Source organism: Physeter macrocephalus, chromosome 20, assembly GCF_002837175.3.
Source record: "Physeter macrocephalus isolate SW-GA chromosome 20, ASM283717v5, whole genome shotgun sequence".
In the NCBI taxonomy this organism is placed as follows: domain Eukaryota; kingdom Metazoa; phylum Chordata; class Mammalia; order Artiodactyla; family Physeteridae; genus Physeter; species Physeter macrocephalus.
Genome location: NC_041233.1, coordinates 57,352,634 through 57,369,932, shown reverse-complemented (window position 1 = coordinate 57,369,932; position 17,299 = coordinate 57,352,634). Strand labels below are relative to the sequence as shown.

General features: G+C 39.4%; 1 protein-coding gene across 6 annotated transcripts in view; it reads right to left on the bottom strand.

Moving 5' to 3' along the window:
- BTRC (beta-transducin repeat containing E3 ubiquitin protein ligase) overlaps positions 1-17,299 on the bottom strand; it is a 194,312-nt gene that overhangs the window by 128,803 nt on the left and 48,210 nt on the right. For 3 of the 6 annotated variants that reach the window (XM_024121307.2, XM_028480958.2, XM_055080905.1), the window contains exon 2: positions 8,395-8,472. The exons of the other annotated variants lie outside the window; for them this stretch is intronic. In XM_024121307.2, coding sequence (XP_023977075.1) covers positions 8,395-8,472 — 78 coding nt within the window. The remainder of the gene's footprint in view (positions 1-8,394; positions 8,473-17,299) is intronic. 6 annotated transcript variants of the gene reach the window in all.

Sequence of the window (17,299 nt, the reverse complement as noted above, 5' to 3'; positions counted from 1 at the left end):
CCGCGGCATGTGGGATCCTCCCAGACCGGGGCGCGAACCCGGTTCCCCTGCATTGGCAGGCGGACGCGCAACCACTGCGCCACCAGGGAAGCCCCCTAATAAATAAATTTAAAAAAAAAGAATCCCAATTTAGTTCACTCACTTCAAAAATGAAACTCCCACTGTCACACAGGATAATCATATCTGCCTACCCTTACTGCACAAGGTTTTGGTAAAATTAAAATAAGGGATCTAAAAATTTCAAGTACAGGGACTTCCCTGGTGCTCCACTGGCTAAGAGTCCACACTTCCAATGCAGGGGGCCTGGGTTCAATCCCTGGTCAGGGAACTAGATTCCATATGCCGCAACTAAGAGAACTGCATGCTGCAACTAAAGATCCCGCATGCCACAACTGAAGATCCTGCATGCCGCAACTAAGACCCAGTGCAGGAAAATAAATATTTTTAAAAACAACAAACTTCAAGGGTTTCCCTGGTGGCGCAGTGGTTGAGAGTCTGCCTGCTGATGCAGGGGACGCGGGTTCATGCCTTGGTCTGGGAAGATCCCACATGCCGCGGAGCGGCTAGGCCCATGAGCCATGGCCGCTGAGCCTGCACGTCTGGAGCCTGTGGTCCGCAACGGGAGAGGCCACAACAGTGAGAGGCCAGTGTACCGCAAAAAAAAAAAAACAAAAAAAAAAACAAAAAACTTCAAGTACAAAAGAAAAAAATATAAAGTGCCATCATTACCAAGAACAGGCTTCCATGAAATGCCACTTGCATTTCAAAATGTTCTGGGAAGCCATTATGAACTGCAGATCATTGAATCAATAAATTCATCCATTAATCAAATACTTAGTGTTCATTAGCAGAACAGACACAAGTGGAGTACAAGGAGAGGAGAAACAAAATTTATCAGGCATAAATTGTTTGCCAGTCATTGTGCTAGATCCTTAAAAACATTATTTCACTTAATCATTACAATCCTGTCAAAGAATTATTAGTATTTTCACTTTAACAGGAGAGTAAACTCAAGTTCAGAGAAATTACAGTGACTAAATGTCAGTGGCAGAAATAAGGCCACAATGTGTTTGTCTCCCAGAATCCACACTCACCACTATAAAGACCTATTCTCAAGTAGTTTACACTCTATTTGAGGGAGATAAATTAATACAAATAGTAACTACAAGGAAAAATACAATAACATACTAAACTGTGTTAGACAATAGCTGCTATATAAGTTTAGTTAAAATTTCTAATTTTTAAAAAGTTCAGACACAGTCTTTAATTTTATTGTAGCACTTGCTACTGTATGTAAATTAATTATATGTTTGCCTCCTCTATCATAACGTATTTCTCAGATATGAGTCATGTCTTTTTTTTTTTTAATCTCCAGCATGTGGTCATAGTAGATGCTCAATAAATGTGCTTTTAATGGCAAGTGATCATTGAAAGCTACATATCAAAGAGCAGTAAGGAAACAGTTTTTGCTTATAGAACAGTGAGAATACTGATAAAATAACACTGTTTACTTTACTGAGACTGATCTTACCAGGCTGAAAGGTATGTGTTTTGGATAAATCTCTTGCGCGATTCATTATCTTACTCACCTGTAAAACAATCTAGTAAGTAAAAAAGATCCAGAGAGGTTAAATAAATTACCAAAAGTGAATGGGTACCACGCAAGTGGTAAATATGGGATTCAAACTAGATACTCTGACTACCTAGAATAATGCCACGTAAAAATGGCACTTAAGGGGGTCTTCCCTGGTGGCGCAGTGGTTGAGAGTCCGCCTGCCGATGCGGGGGACACAGGTTCGTGCCCCGGTCCAGGAAGATCCCACATGCCACGGAGTGGCTAGGCCCGTGAGCCACGGCCACTGAGCCTGCGCGTCCGGAGCCTGTGCTCCACAACGGAAGAGACCACAACAGTGAGAGGCCCACGCAAAGCAAAAAAAATAAAAATAAAAATAAATAAATAAAGGCACTTAAAGACTTCCCTGGTAGTCCAGTGGTTAAGATTCTGTGCTTCCATTGCAGGGGACACGGGTTCAATCCCTGCTTGGGGAAGTTCTGCATGTTGCCACAGTATGGCCAAAAAAAAAAAAAAAAAAGGCACTTAAAAAGTCACACATGGAGTTAGTTCATTTATTAAAAAATGTGGAGCCAAAGGTGGTTTAGGGGCACTGGACTGACTCAGAAACTAAAGAAAAGGAGTCCCACCCAAGAGGCCATGTTAATCATCAAAGTAATGGGCAAAGAGAAGACAAACTTACATAAAGAGAAGGGGGACACAGGTTCGTGCCCCGGTCCAGGAAGATCCCACATGCCACGGAGTGGCTAGGCCCGTGAGCCACGGCCACTGAGCCTGCGCGTCCGGAGCCTGTGCTCCACAACGGAAGAGACCACAACAGTGAGAGGCCCACGCAAAGCAAAAAAAATAAAAATAAAAATAAATAAATAAAGGCACTTAAAGACTTCCCTGGTAGTCCAGTGGTTAAGATTCTGTGCTTCCATTGCAGGGGACACGGGTTCAATCCCTGCTTGGGGAAGTTCTGCATGTTGCCACAGTATGGCCAAAAAAAAAAAAAAAAAAGGCACTTAAAAAGTCACACATGGAGTTAGTTCATTTATTAAAAAATGTGGAGCCAAAGGTGGTTTAGGGGCACTGGACTGACTCAGAAACTAAAGAAAAGGAGTCCCACCCAAGAGGCCATGTTAATCATCAAAGTAATGGGCAAAGAGAAGACAAACTTACATAAAGAGAAAGATCAACAGGACTTACTGACTGATGAAAGGAACAAAGAAAGATGAGTCAGAAATAACCCAAGATTTCAAATGAATGACTGGAAGAATGGTGGTAGCACTGACAGACACATGTAAATTGAAAACTACCTGTGGGTTTGGGGGTGTTGGGGTGGGGGTGGAGTAGATAAGCTCAGAAATCATAAACATAACATGAAAATAAACCTCTAGTATGTGAGTAAAAATATGGCATGAAAGCATGGGTATAAACCTGTAAGCATTACACAGATGTGGGAATCACTGGCTTCCGTATAAACTACAATGCACTAGGTTAAAAGCATTTGATGTAAAAATACTAGTGAGATTTTTTTTAATATGAAAAATAAAATTAGATTCCTCTTCCCCCTCATCTCCTTTCCTACCTGAAAAATGAACTTCAACAGCCATTAAGTGAGTACAAGCTAAGTGGGTATCAAACTGAGTGGTATAAGTGGCGACGATGGCCCAATACAGGCTTTTGGAGTCAAGTGGTGTGAGAAAGGTGTCCCTGAGGGGTAAAAGCCCTGGCATAGAGTTTCAGAGCCCAAGTAGGGTGACAGAAAAAAGTCTTTACAAGAGGGTGGCCTGGCATGGGGTTCTATAGCCCTAGTGGAGTGAGGAGAGCTTCTACATGGGGGACTGAAGTGGCCATGAGCAGGATGATGAGCATGTCCATGTGACGGGGAAGGGCAGGGCAGTGAGGGTTTCCAAAGTGGGCAGAAGACATTCATAGAGTGGAGGGGTAGTGGCACAGCACTGAATTCAGACCCAGTGGGGTGTGGGGCAGTGGCCCAGCAAAGAGTTTCAGACTCAGTAGGGAGAGAAGGGTGGAAGGGTTAGCCCAGTGCAAATAGATCCCAAAAGGGTGAGGAAGGCATCCATAAAGAGTATGGGGTGGGAAATGGAGAGAGAGCTATGTTGGCAATGGGAGATGAGTTATACAGGAAGAGTCATCAAATGAGGGGGGGAGGGGCTTCCCTGGTGGTACAGTGATTAAGAATCCGCCTGCCGATGCAGGGGACACGGGTTCGAGCCCTGGTCTGGGAAGATCCCACATGCCATGGAGCAACTAAGCCCATGCACCACAACTACTGAGACTGCGCTCTAGAGCCCACGAGACACAAATACTGAGCCCACATGCCACATCTACTGAAGCCCGCATGCCTAGAGCGCATGCTCTGCAACAAGAAGTCACTGCAATGAGAAGCCCGCACACCGCAACGAAGAGTAGCCCCCACTTGCCACAACTAGAGAAAGCCCGCACACAGCAACAAAGACCAAACGCAGCCAAAAATAAATAAATAAAATAAATAAATTTATTTTTATTTTTATTTATTTTTTTTGGGGTACGCGCGGGCCTCTCCCTGTTGTGGCCTCTCCCGTTGCGGAGCACAGGCTCTGGATGTGCAGGCTCAGTGGCCATGGCTCACGGGCCCAGCCGCTCTGCGGCATGTGGGATCTTCCCGGACCGGGGCACGAACCCGTGTCCCCTGCATTGGCAGGCGGACTCTCAACCACTGCGCCACCAGGGAAGCCCTATTTTTTAAAAAAATTAGGCGGGTAGATCAAATATTGAGGATGATAAAAGCAAGGATTCTCATCAGAGAAGAGTTACAAATATAGAAAGGAAGAAAGCCAGAGTGAATACTATGCTGCTGAACTACAACTGAAGATGTTATGAATGCAAAGCTTCATAACAGTGACAGACAATTTCTAGGTAAGTGATGTATGTATATGTGTGTGTACACATACATACACAAACACACCCCCTGGCTCTATCAACTGCGAGGGTCTGGTAACAGTAACACCTTAATAGCAAAGAGTACAGTTAATGATTCTAAATATCACTCTCCACTAAAAGGAACCAGAGCTCCTTAGAACATGGCTAATTCCAGGACTTGCGCAAGTAAAGTTTAAGATGAGCTCAGAGTATCATCTTGTGGTACTCAAAAATGGTGAAGACATGGCAAGATGATACAGGGGCCAGTGCAAAAGGCTCTCACAGGCTAATTCTGTGACAAATTGAACATCAGAATAAATAATGATGATAATGGATTATAATACTGGCAGTCAAACTCTAACATGCCCCCCACCTCCTGATATTCATAACACTTGTAAGTAATCCTGTCCCCTTGAGTGTGGGATAGCCTAATACCTTGCTTCTAGGTTATATAAGATTGAAACTTCCATCTTGCTAATAGACTCTAGTGCCTTCTTGGCTTGCATGCTTTGATGAAGCAAGTAGTCATACTGGAGAGGTTCACATGGCAAGAAATGAGGGTGGCCTCCAGTCAACAGTCAGCTAGGAACTGAGTCTCCAATAACCCTTGAGGAAAGGAATTCTGCCAAAAACCACGTAAACTTGAAGTGGATCTTTCCCCAATCAAGCCTTCAAATGAGACCTCAGCCCTGGCCAGTACCTTCATTATAGTCTTGTAAGAGAACTTAAAGAGGACCCAGGTCAGGCATGCCCACAAGTGCACACTGTGCAGTATGTATGTGACTAATCAACAGACTGAAAGCGACTGACTGATCATGATGTGCATCTGTTTTCCACATAGTGATCTGTGGACTGGAGAGCTAGCAAGGAAGTTTGCACTTTACAAAAATTACAGTTAATAAACTCTGATAACTGAAATTTGAACCAAGTTTTGGGGGACTGGTGTTATTTAACTAAACTGTAGTAATTGAAATTTGTGCGTATCAGAACCATGCAAAGTGAGGACTTCCAGTACATTAAATTTAAATAAAATAGAAACTCTAAGTAAAAGAACATTAGACCTCAGCTACTACCATAAGGAAGTAGCTGGTATCAAACTTACCCTCCCATCATAGACCAAAAAAAAAAGGCACAAAATATGTGAAACATATATTTGAAAACATTGGACAACAGGCAGTACCAGACTGTAATCCCTGAAAGACAGGAAATAAATGGGGTGATCCTTAAAACTGTCCAAGTCTTAAACCTCAAGGCACTTTCTAGTCTGTGGCATAAGAAAGGGGACCCCAAGAAGAGCAAAATAGGACCACTTATTGAGGAAACAGAGAACAGAATGTGGGGAGGCCAAATAGACTAGAATTGGTGAGTCAGAGTATTGGCGAAAGAATTATGCAGAAAAAAGCTCTAGATAACTGAACAGGGGACTCCTTAAGTCTACTCCTAAACACTAAGTCCTGTTTGCATAGGGTGAAACTCCATAAGGCCAGGCAAAAAACCATGAAGGAGCTATAAGCTCAACAACTCCTAGAACCCACACAGAGCTGGGGAACTTTTCTGTTCTGACCAGCCAGATTGCAGAAGCCTAACTGAATATGTGGGACATTGAGTAGGAGCCCCAGAAAGCTCACACCTCACTTGTAGGGATAAACTACACTAGTATAAAGGTTACACTAAACCTATCCTACTAAAGCTTAAAATCAAGTCACAGCAGCATCAAACTGCAAGAAGCTTAACTGCTGGCCAAAATAAACTCAACACATTATTTTAAAGAGATAACAAAATACAAATATTGAATCATGTAGCATTCATAATGTCTAATCTAAAATTACTAGATGAGGGAATTCCCTGGCGGTCCAATGGGTAGGACTCGGTGCTTCCACCATGGGCCTGGGTTCAATCCCTGGCTGGGGAACTAAGATCCTTCAAGCCTCACAGCGTGGCCAAAAAATAATAATAATTAAAATAAAATAAAATTACTAGATGAGACAAGAAGCATTAAAATGTGTCCCATAATCAGGAGGAATATCAGTCAATAGAAGCAGATCCAGAAATGACAGAGATAATGAAATTAGCAGGCTGGGCTTCCCTGGTGGCGCAGTGGTTAAGAATCCACCTGCCAATGCAGGGGACACGGGTTCAAGCCCTGGTCCGAGAAGATCCCACATGCCGCAGAGCAACTAAGCCTGTGCCACAACTACTGAGCCCGCGCTCTAGAGCCCGTGAGCCACAACTACTGAGCCTGCGCGCCACAACTACTGAAGCCCGCGTGCCTAGAGCCCACGCTCCGCAACAAGAGAAGCCACCACAATGAGAAGCCTGCTCACCGCAACGAGTAGCCCCCGCTCACCGAAACTAGAGAAAGCCTGCGTGCAGCACGAAGACCCAATGCAGCCAAAAATAAATTAAATAAATAAATAATTAAAAATTTTTTTAATTAAAAAAAAAGAAATTAGCAGGCCAAAACATTAAAATAGCTATTCTAACTTTAGCTAGTCTAACAACAGCTATTCTATGATTCTAGAATCATAGGATATAAAAAAGGAATGAAATAAAACTTCCACAAAAGGAAAATACAATGTCTGAAATAGTAATTTCATGAGATGGGATTAACAGCTAACTACAACAATGTAGAAGAATAAATCAGTAAATCTGAAGAAACAGCAATATGCAAAATAATGCATTAAGAGAAAAAAGACTGGAAAAAATTGAATCATGCCTCAGTGACCCATGAGAAATAAACAAGCGGTCCAACATATGTATAATTTGGTATCCCATAAAGAAAACCAGGGCAGTGAGTGGGGAGGAAGCATATATTTTCCAAATATATTTGGAAATAACAGATACAATCCACACAAAAATTTTTTTTAATATTTATTTATTTATTTATTTGGTTGCACCGGTTCTTAGTTGCGGCAGACAGGCTCCTTAGTTGCAGCTCGCCAGCTCCTTAGTTGTGGCATGCGAACTCTTAGTTGCTGCATGCATGTGCGATCTAGTTCCCTGACAAGGGATCAAACCCGGGCCCCCTGCATTGGGAGAGCAGAGTCTTGTCCACTGCGCCACCAGGGAAGTCCTCCACACAAAAATATTAAAAGTTCCAGAAATATAAATATGTGGGTAAATATCTTTAAATCTTTCTCATTTAAAAAAAATGTTAGGGCTTCCCTGGTGGTGCAGTGGTTGAAAATCTGCCTGCTAACACAGGGGACATGGGTTCAAGCCCTGGTCTGGGAAGATCCCACATGCCGCGGAGCAACTAGGCCTGTGAGCCACAACTACTGAGCCTGCGCGTCTGGAGCTTGTGCTCTGCAACAAGAGAGGCTGCGACAGTCAGAGGCCCGCACACGGTGATGAAGAGTGGCCCCTGCTCGCCACAACTAGAGAAAGCCCTCACATAGAAACGAAGACCCAACACAGCCAAAAATTAATTGATTTAAATTTTTTTTAAATACAATAACAATTTAAGTAAAAATAATAATGAACTGTGGTATCCATAATATATTTGGAAATAAAACATATGAAAACAACACAAAGAATAGGAGGAGGAAATGGAAATACATTATATGTTGTTGGGCTGCACCCCACAGGCCTGCAAGGCCTGTGCTTGCCCAGCTTCAAGTCTTTAGAAAGAGGTGAGATGGGCTTCCCTGGTGGCGCAGTGGTTGAGAGTCCACCTGCCGATGCAGGGGACACGGGTTCGGGCCCCGGTCCAGGAAGATCCCACATGCTGCGGAGCGGCGCCCGTGAGCCATGGCCGCTGAGCCTGCGCGTCCAGAGCCTGTGCTTTGCAACAGGAGAGGCCACAGAAGTGAGAGGCCCACATACCGCCAAAAAAAAAAAAAAAAAAAAAAAAAAAAGAGATGAGAGTCAGCAACAGAGACAACAATGGGTTAATGGATGGGGGAGCTTACACGTCTGAAGCAAGGTCCTGGAACGACACACCACTGTGTCCGGCAGTCAGTGGGCAGGACATGGTGGCAGTCTTCACTCTCAGGGGAAAAGGGAGATTACCAGTTATAGGGGAATTGACATCAGGTGGACTCATTAGTTACCAGGGGAACCAATAGAAGGGCATGCCCCTCACCGCCCCTTTGATAAGATCAGTCACTAGCTGGGGCCTGGGGCAAGTACTAGGAAGGTCAGTCATGTATGTAATATATAGGTGAAGCAGGCACTGGTCTGGCAGGGCATGTACAGAGAGCAAGAGAACAGCCATCTTGAGTGGCCTGACAATACATATGTGAAGTAAAATAATACTTCAAGGGAGACTGTGATAAGTTAAAGACGCATACCGTTTTGCAAATCATATATCTGATAAGGGTCTAGTATCCAGAATATATCAATATAAAGAACTTTACAACTCAATTAAAAATGGACAAAGGACTTGAATAGACATTTCTCCAAAGAAAATACACAAATTGACAAAAAAAACACATTGACTCAACATCATTAGTCATTAGGAAAATAAAAATCAAAACCACGAGATGCCCTTCACACCCGCTAGGATGGCAATAAAAAACAAAAACAAAAAAACCCCAGACCTATCTAGATACCGCAGGAAAAAAGCATGCCAGGAGATCCAGATAGACTGGAAGGATCTTTATCATCAAAGTCCTACCCAGTCTCAAAAGCTTTTGAAGCTACAATTAAAAACAAAACAAAACAAGACCAGAAAATAAAAAGTTATGGTGAGGATGTGGAGAAACTGAAACCCTCATACACTGCTAGTGGGAATATGAAAAGTTCAGCCACTGTAGAAAGCAGCTTGGCAGTTCCTCAAAAAGTTAAACATAGAATTACCATGTGACCACTTCTAGCAGTTCCACTGCTGGGTATATTCCCCAAAGAACTAAAAATACTCAAACAAATATATGTACACACATGTTCACAGCAACCTTATTCACAATAACCAAAACGTAGAAACAGCCTATATGTTCACCAACAAATGAACAGATAAATGAATTGTGGTATATACACACAATGGGATATTATTCAGCCATAAAAATGAAGCACTGATACAAGGTGAACCTCAAAAACATTATGCTAAGTAAAAGAAGCTATATACAAAAGACCACATATTGTATGCTTCCATTTATATAAAATATCCCGAATAGGTGAATGCAGATTAGTGATTGCCAGGGCCTGGAGGAAGGGGGAAATGGACAGAAACTGCTTAATGAATAAGTTTTACGTGGATTGATGGAAATGTTTTGGAACTAGATAGAGGTGGTAATTGCATAACATTGTGAATGTACTAAATGACCCTATACTCTTCGCTTTAAAATGGTTAATTTTACGTTATGTGAATTTCACCTCAATAATTTTTATTTTGGCCATGCCATGCAGCTTGCAAGATCTTAGTTCCCTGACCAGGGATCAAAGCTGGGCCCTGGCAGTGAAAGCACTGAGTCCTAACCACTGAACTGCCAGGGATTTCCCTCAGTAAATATTTTTAAATGCACACTGTACTCTCTAGAGCAACCACTAAAACAAAAGAAAACAAAAGTACCTATTAAGCCAACAGAGGAGATAAAACGGAATACAAAAAATAAATAATCCAGGACTTCCCTGATGGTGCAGTGGTTAAGAATCCACCTGCCAATGCTGGGGACACGGGTTCGAGCCCTGGTCCAGGAAGATCCCACATGCCTCGGAGCAACTAAGCCCATGCACCACAACTAGTGAGCCTGCACTCTAGAGCCCGAGAGCCACTACTGAAGCCCACGTGCCTAGAGCCTGCGTTCCGCAACAAGTGAAACCACCACAATGAGAAGTACACACACTGCAACGAAGAGTAGCCCCCGCTCATCACAACTAGAGAAAGCCCGCACGCAGCAATGAAGACCCAATGCAGCCATAAATAAATAAATAAATAATAAATAAATAAATAAATAAATTTAAAAATAAATAAATAGTATAAAAATGTTCCAATAACTCAGCGCAAACACTCTTGAAAGAAATGGAAAGACACAAAGTATTAGCAAAGAAATAACAGATATATATAAGAACCAAGTGGAAATATAAGAACTGAAAATAACTGAAGTTTTTAAACTCATTGGACAGTCTCAGTAGCAGAATGGAGATCAGCAGACCAGTATTTCTCATGAATATATAAGCAAAAGTCCTAAACTAAATACTAGCAAATAAAATCCAGCAACATATAAAAAGGATTATACACCATGACCAAGTGGGATTTATCCCAGGTATACAAGGTGGCTGCCTTGAGCACTAAAGGTGTTCCAATGCCTGGCTCCATGTCTCTGTGGTGCCTGACATCTTCCCCTTTAGTTCCATGAGCTATCTCTGTACCCTTATAATGGTGCTCCTTCTTGCTTAAGGCGGAAATGAGACAATTTTTAACTTGAAATCAAAAGTATTCAATTAAGAAAAAAGTATAATTCTGAAATGAGTATTAATCCCAGAGTAGACACCATGGGAAGCTACACTTATTCCAACAATGTCATCAATGCTCCAAAAAAAATTTTTTTTAATTTAAGCCTTCCAAAATGAAACTGGATTAACGTTATGAAAAGCAAGTGAGTCCCTGCCTTAAAGGAGATTATAATCTAGTAGAAAATTTAGATTTAAAGGCTCAGCCAACTTTAAACATTTATAAACATCGAAAAACATTAGATAAATTAGAATTTAAATGTAAAATATTACTAGTTTGATATCATTATTGTTAGCCCATATAAACTCACACTTTTCTTATAATCTTTGGATGCCTAATCCACTGCCTAGTCCAGCAGAAGTGCTCAAGAAATCCCTGGTGAAGTGAACTGCTGAATTATCATAACAACTGAGAATAGATGTGACACTAATCCAGGAGTTAAGACACTAACCCAGGACAAGGTGCAGACTCATACTCAAGCCAACTGTAAGATCTTGAGCAGTTCACTTAATCTCCATGTGCCTCAGCTTCTCCACTGGTAAAATGCAGTAGATTAAAATATTTCTAACAACACCTTGCAGCAATAAAATTCCATAATTCTATGATTTAAGTCTATCTTCAACACATCTAATATGGATTTTTTTTAACGGTAGTTATTAGTTTCACTACAAAATCTGGCCTAAAGGGATGGAAATCCCTTTAAACAATAAGGTGAAGGGGAGAGGAGGAAGCAGCTCCTGATGCTTATTTAGAACTGTTAGGATTCAAACCTGGCTGCTTTCTAAAACAAATTTTATTCATTATTATTTATTATGTATGCAATTAGTCAAATATAACACTCTGATAAACTAGAATTTTGCACAAATGCTTTAAAATTCTAATAACTATGCATAAGCAGTAAATTATTCTTACTTGAATTCCTACTGCTGTGTAACGCAGGGTTACTAAGTACATAATTACATAAGAGAGCCACCCAACTTCCAAAGGAGCCATTCCAGTGAATTGTGTAAATAATATGCTTTAAAAAAACATAACCTCCTCACATATGAATTTAGATTTACCAGATATGGAGAAGCTGTGTACCTGTGAGACTAGAACACAGTCTTAAAAAGGCCTTCCTAATTATGAATTTACCAGAGAGATTAGAATGACCCAAAGCAAATTAATACATACTTTTTTTTCATAACTTTCTATAAAAACATTTTCACTATTCTGCTTCAGTACAGAAAACAAAAGATCTTAAAAGTCATTGGCTTAAGATAAGGACTCCAGAGTACAAGACTATGACCAACTTTTTCTAACATTGACATTCTGGTTTTCTTAATTACCAAATACTTGTGTTGTATTTTTCTTTCATTTGTATCAACGTTAAGTCCTGAATATTTGGTCTATGGCTGACTTTACTGTAAGACTGTTGAATCTGAATGAGTAAGAACAATTTTCTTTAAAAAAAAAAAAAAATCACACAAAATATTCAACATTAGCAGGCAGCATGGCATCATAATACCTAGATGCCACATGTTTTCTGTACCAAAAAGTCATTTTTAATACCCATCTACAGGAATCAACCAACTTAGTAAACAAATTTATGCATACAGCCAGGTGGTATCTTTATTCTCCCCATAACAGTACAAAAAGTAAGGTTGTTCACTTACATTTCTTTTGCTAATTATTAAAAATCACCTTATGCTAAGTAAGGAGAATTCCTATATTTTTGACGTGTTCATTTACTCGGTAAGAATAAAACTGCAATTATACAGATTAGGTTTTACAAACGCAATCTCCTATACCTGTACTTAAAGGCCTTTTAAATGATGCCACAAAGAAATTATTTGGTTATACTGGAATTTCATTTTATTAAAATCAAGTCAAATCCCACTGCAATAAGCTCTAAGGGACTGTCCAAATTCTTTTATTGCACTAGAATTCATTGCATTAAATATTGTTTGAAATAACTAGGCCACCAGCTGAGGCCTGGGAATCATGGGGTTACACAATTTTTGATGATAAGGGGTTGGCCTATACACAAACTTCAAATGATCACAGTACTCATTGGGAGGATTAGGCTTTATGTATTTCTGAAAGAGAGAGAGAGGGGAGAAAGGGAAAAGAGAGGAAAAAGAAAAAAGAAAAAGAAAGCTGGATTGCAACTAGAGGAGTAAACAGAAGTTGAAGCAGTCTTCCATTTTGATGAAAGGCATTTGTAACACTTTTTTTCCAGTATGGATTTACACATTTGTTCATAGCAGTTGCTATGACTCAACAGAGGACAGTATCATGTTAATAATCCACATATTAAGGCAGGCTGGCTGCCATATGAGCAATTAGCTCTTACCCCTCACTTCACAGGCAAAAAGAGCAAAAGAAGCCACAGAGTAAAATCCTTTGATTGGGAGGTGGAGGGAGATGAGACAAATCCTCACACTGGACTTCTGGAACATCCCCCTCTCTACAGATGTGTTTGCTCTAACAATGAGATCAAAAGGGAGCACTCTCCGGAGCTTTCTTCTTAACTGAGAGGGAAACTCTCAGTATGAAAAGATCCCCTGATATCAAACGGTATTTCAACTTCTACAAACCAAATATCCCAGCCCTCCTTGGGTACTCCTTTATTTAACTTTTGTGTAGGAATAGAGAAGAGAAAACTACTTGCTCATTAGAAAGAGAATAAATGTCTACATAAATAAACGGAACCACATTACATCTGACTTCCTGGGCACCACAGACCCATAGAGAAGAAACTCCTTTCCAGCAGTGTTTATTTCACTATTTGCAAATGGCTGGCTGACTGGCAGCTACAATATATGAAATAAATAACCATTTCAAAGATCAGGTGTCATGTTCCCTAGTAAGAAACAAAAATGAACATTATCTACCCTCCCCATTAAGTTTATGGAATTTAGCAGGAGAATAGGTTTACCGGCTAACTGATTGCTTGATGCGTTTGTGAGGACATTTTCTGTGATGGTGTGGTTATTATTTAGGTTAGATAAGAAATTCTTCCCCTTTCTCTCAGGACATCAGTATTAAGAGTTACATATTCACAAGAAGGTTCCAAAATGAATATTTCTGGAGCAAGTGAAATGTGACAAGACATTGTGAACTGGGGAGTGATGAGTATGGCTAATTTTTTTTTCTTCCAAGAAAATTAACTACCTGATCTTACAATCTAACTTAGCACAAGTCAAGATGCAAACTAGTAAATCTCAAATGCACATTGACATTTGATGTGATGACACTGTCCACTTTTAGACACCAATCTTAAAATCAGCACATCAGATTCTAATGTAAAACGTTTTTACAGATTTACAAACTAGCCTCTAAAATTTCTGTTCCAAGATAAGTTAAGAGAAAGGGAGATTCAAATTCATGCATTGTTATATCCCAGTGAGCTACAATATCTAGGCATAACAGTATACAGGCACATATGGTAGGCTTTTATTTTCTAACTCCTTGACAAAATGTTAGCTAACTTGTTGAAGGAATCTTTGAAGTGTTTGCTGGGTATCTGAACCATTTACTAGCCTAAGCTGTCTGATCTAAGTCACATGAGTCACATATGACCTACTACTACAAAATAACAGCATAAAAGGGATGAGTATTTTACAAATCTTTCAAAACAAACAAAAAAACTAGTTCTCTCTTCTCTTTCCCCATCTTCTCCTCTTTTTTAAAAAGAAGTTTCTTCCCTATGCCTATACGAAAGGACAGATTCTAGTCAGGCAAAATCAAGCATTGTTTAAAGAGCCTATTTAAGCAAGTCAACATTAATATTTGGATTTTGACTGAAAATATTCAATGGATTACTTTAAAACACTGTTTTTATGGTCAGTCGATACTATCTCTCATAACTGACTTACATTCACACCACAGTTTCCAACTACAACACAAGAATATTAAATATAAAAACCTCTACTAAAGGGCAAAAGGGCAATGGCATTCATGTACTCATGCTCAAGTAGTGTTCAATTATTTGCAATTAAATGTGGAAGAAATATGGGAATTTCAACACCACAGTTTTTAGATCAACCCCTCAGTTTTATGGATATTTACAGCATGTGTCCAGTCTTGCAGAACTCCATCTTCCTCCACCCCATTTGTAATAGAAACTGCTCTTAAACCACTTTAACACATTGTTACTGAGATACTTTTACACAGTACCTACCAAAAAGCAGATCAATACTCTAACACAGAGATTCCGATTCCATTACCACAAAAACCTGTGCAAACAGCCAGATGCTGAACAAAGAGCACAGCTTTCATTCCTAACATGTCTCCACTCCACTGGGAAGAAATATTTTGCTATGGTGGGCAAGTAGAAGTTGGCAAAGAAATAATGGCATTTAAAATAATTAAGAAGCTTTGATTATAGAGAAAGTTTGAAGGATAAAGCTAAAACAAATTTCACCTACAAGATGCTTATCGTTTCTCATCAAACCCATCTGTTCATCTGCAGTCACAATGCTTCATTTGATGCTTTACAAATTGCCAAGACATTAGGCGTTTATGTTGCAGTTCAACACTTAAGACTAAAATGATACAGAAAAGAGGTTATAGAAAAGAATGAAAATAAAGCATTGGGTAAGAAATGAGGGAAAAGAGAAGGGAAAGAGGAGAAAATGAAAACATTTTACTGTTCTTTTAAAGCCACTTTCAGTTAAAATTTTGTGACTTCAATTTCTTTCTAAATGTGCTACCAAAAAGGCTTTATTCACAAGCTTTTCATATATTGTATTTATCTTTCCTTCCTACCATTATTATGATCTGAGGCAATAAAACTGAGTTGAAATATAATTAGAAAGGACAGCGATCTGTCTATATGCAATGATACTAGCAACTTGTGGCACCAGAGGGATTTAACTTCTAAAACCAATTCTCCCTGTCCTTTCTTACATTACATACTTCTGATTGACTAAGGCTGCAGTACATCCTTTCTAGACCAGCTTTAATCATTTTCACAACTATGGTTGCTATGACAACAGGATGCAGCTTATCTGTGCTGTTTTCATCTTCTCCATTTGAGTTGCCATAACAACACAATCATCCTGCCTTTCTCCAATATGTAACAACTTTCTCTTAGGATTGTATTCTTAAGGACACTGGACCTCCCCATGAAGAAAGTAACAAAATTTACATAAGAATTTTATTTAAGTAATAAAAAATCCATTTTAAAATCTTTTGAGGGAAGAGTTAATTTGATAGGAACTTTCATCATTAAAAAAAAAATTAAAAAAACCCTGATACCTGAAACCTGAAACCTAAAGACTACCATTAGCAGTGACTTACTTTTACACAGACTTCCCCAAGCAAACGATAGCAATATCATCATAATTATAAGCTGTGGCAAACTGTTCATTAATACCTGTCCCAAGTAGAACAATCAAGAATGAATACAGTTCTATACTGCATACTTTGCTGCGGTAATCCAACATCATTTGTTAGGAATACCAGAGCTCTAAGTAGTGGGCTTTATACTAGGTAAACTCCATTTTAAAATCTTTACCTTCAATTCAAGGCTTTCCACGGTAGTAGAATCCTGAAGAAGTTCATACAGCTCAAATTCTTTTATAGTATAAATTGAGTATTTATAAAAACTCCTATTTATAGAAAAGATCAAAGAAAAGCATTTATTGTTCTAAATCGGCAACACAAAATTTTTTTAATATTTTGGCTACTAGATCACCATATCCATTACTAGGACCATCATGTCAGAACATAAAAGTGTGTTTTTTTAAAAAAAAAAAAAAAAACAACTACCAATTGTTACAACCCTTTCTTGTACCAGTATTTGCTATAACAGGACTCCGTATATGCAAAAGGTTGTATTACTATAATAGCTTAAATCACTAAATTCAGATCTTTTAAGTCCTTTAATCAGCTGACAAAAATACATTAAAATTTCTCCCATAGTGGGAATTCTATGGCCGTCCAGTGGTTAGGACTCCATGCTTCCACTGCAAGGGGCACGGGTTTGATCCCTGGTTGGGGACCTAAAATCCTGCAAGCCATGCAGCACAGCCAAAAAAAAAATTCTCCCATAGTATAAATATCCATGAATATGTATGTATATTTATTGCTTACAAACAAAACATGGAAATAGTACTATTTGAGGAGAAAATATGCAAAAGTTACTAATGTTACTAAGTTCCCCCTTAGTTCCCTAAGGCATCTAAAAGATTATTTATAATATGTAGTATTTTTATAAGAGTGAACTAATTTTCACATATTAATGTAACAAGACACATTTTAATTTTACTCACAGCTGAGTTAATTTAATAAATTTTGTAGTTTGCAGTGAACTGAACAAGATGATTTATTTAACCAAACCTGAGGATCATAGCAGGATCATTTTCTTTTTTTTTTTTTTTTTAACATCTTTATTGGAGTATAATTGCTTTACAATGGTGTGTTAGTTTCTGCTTTAC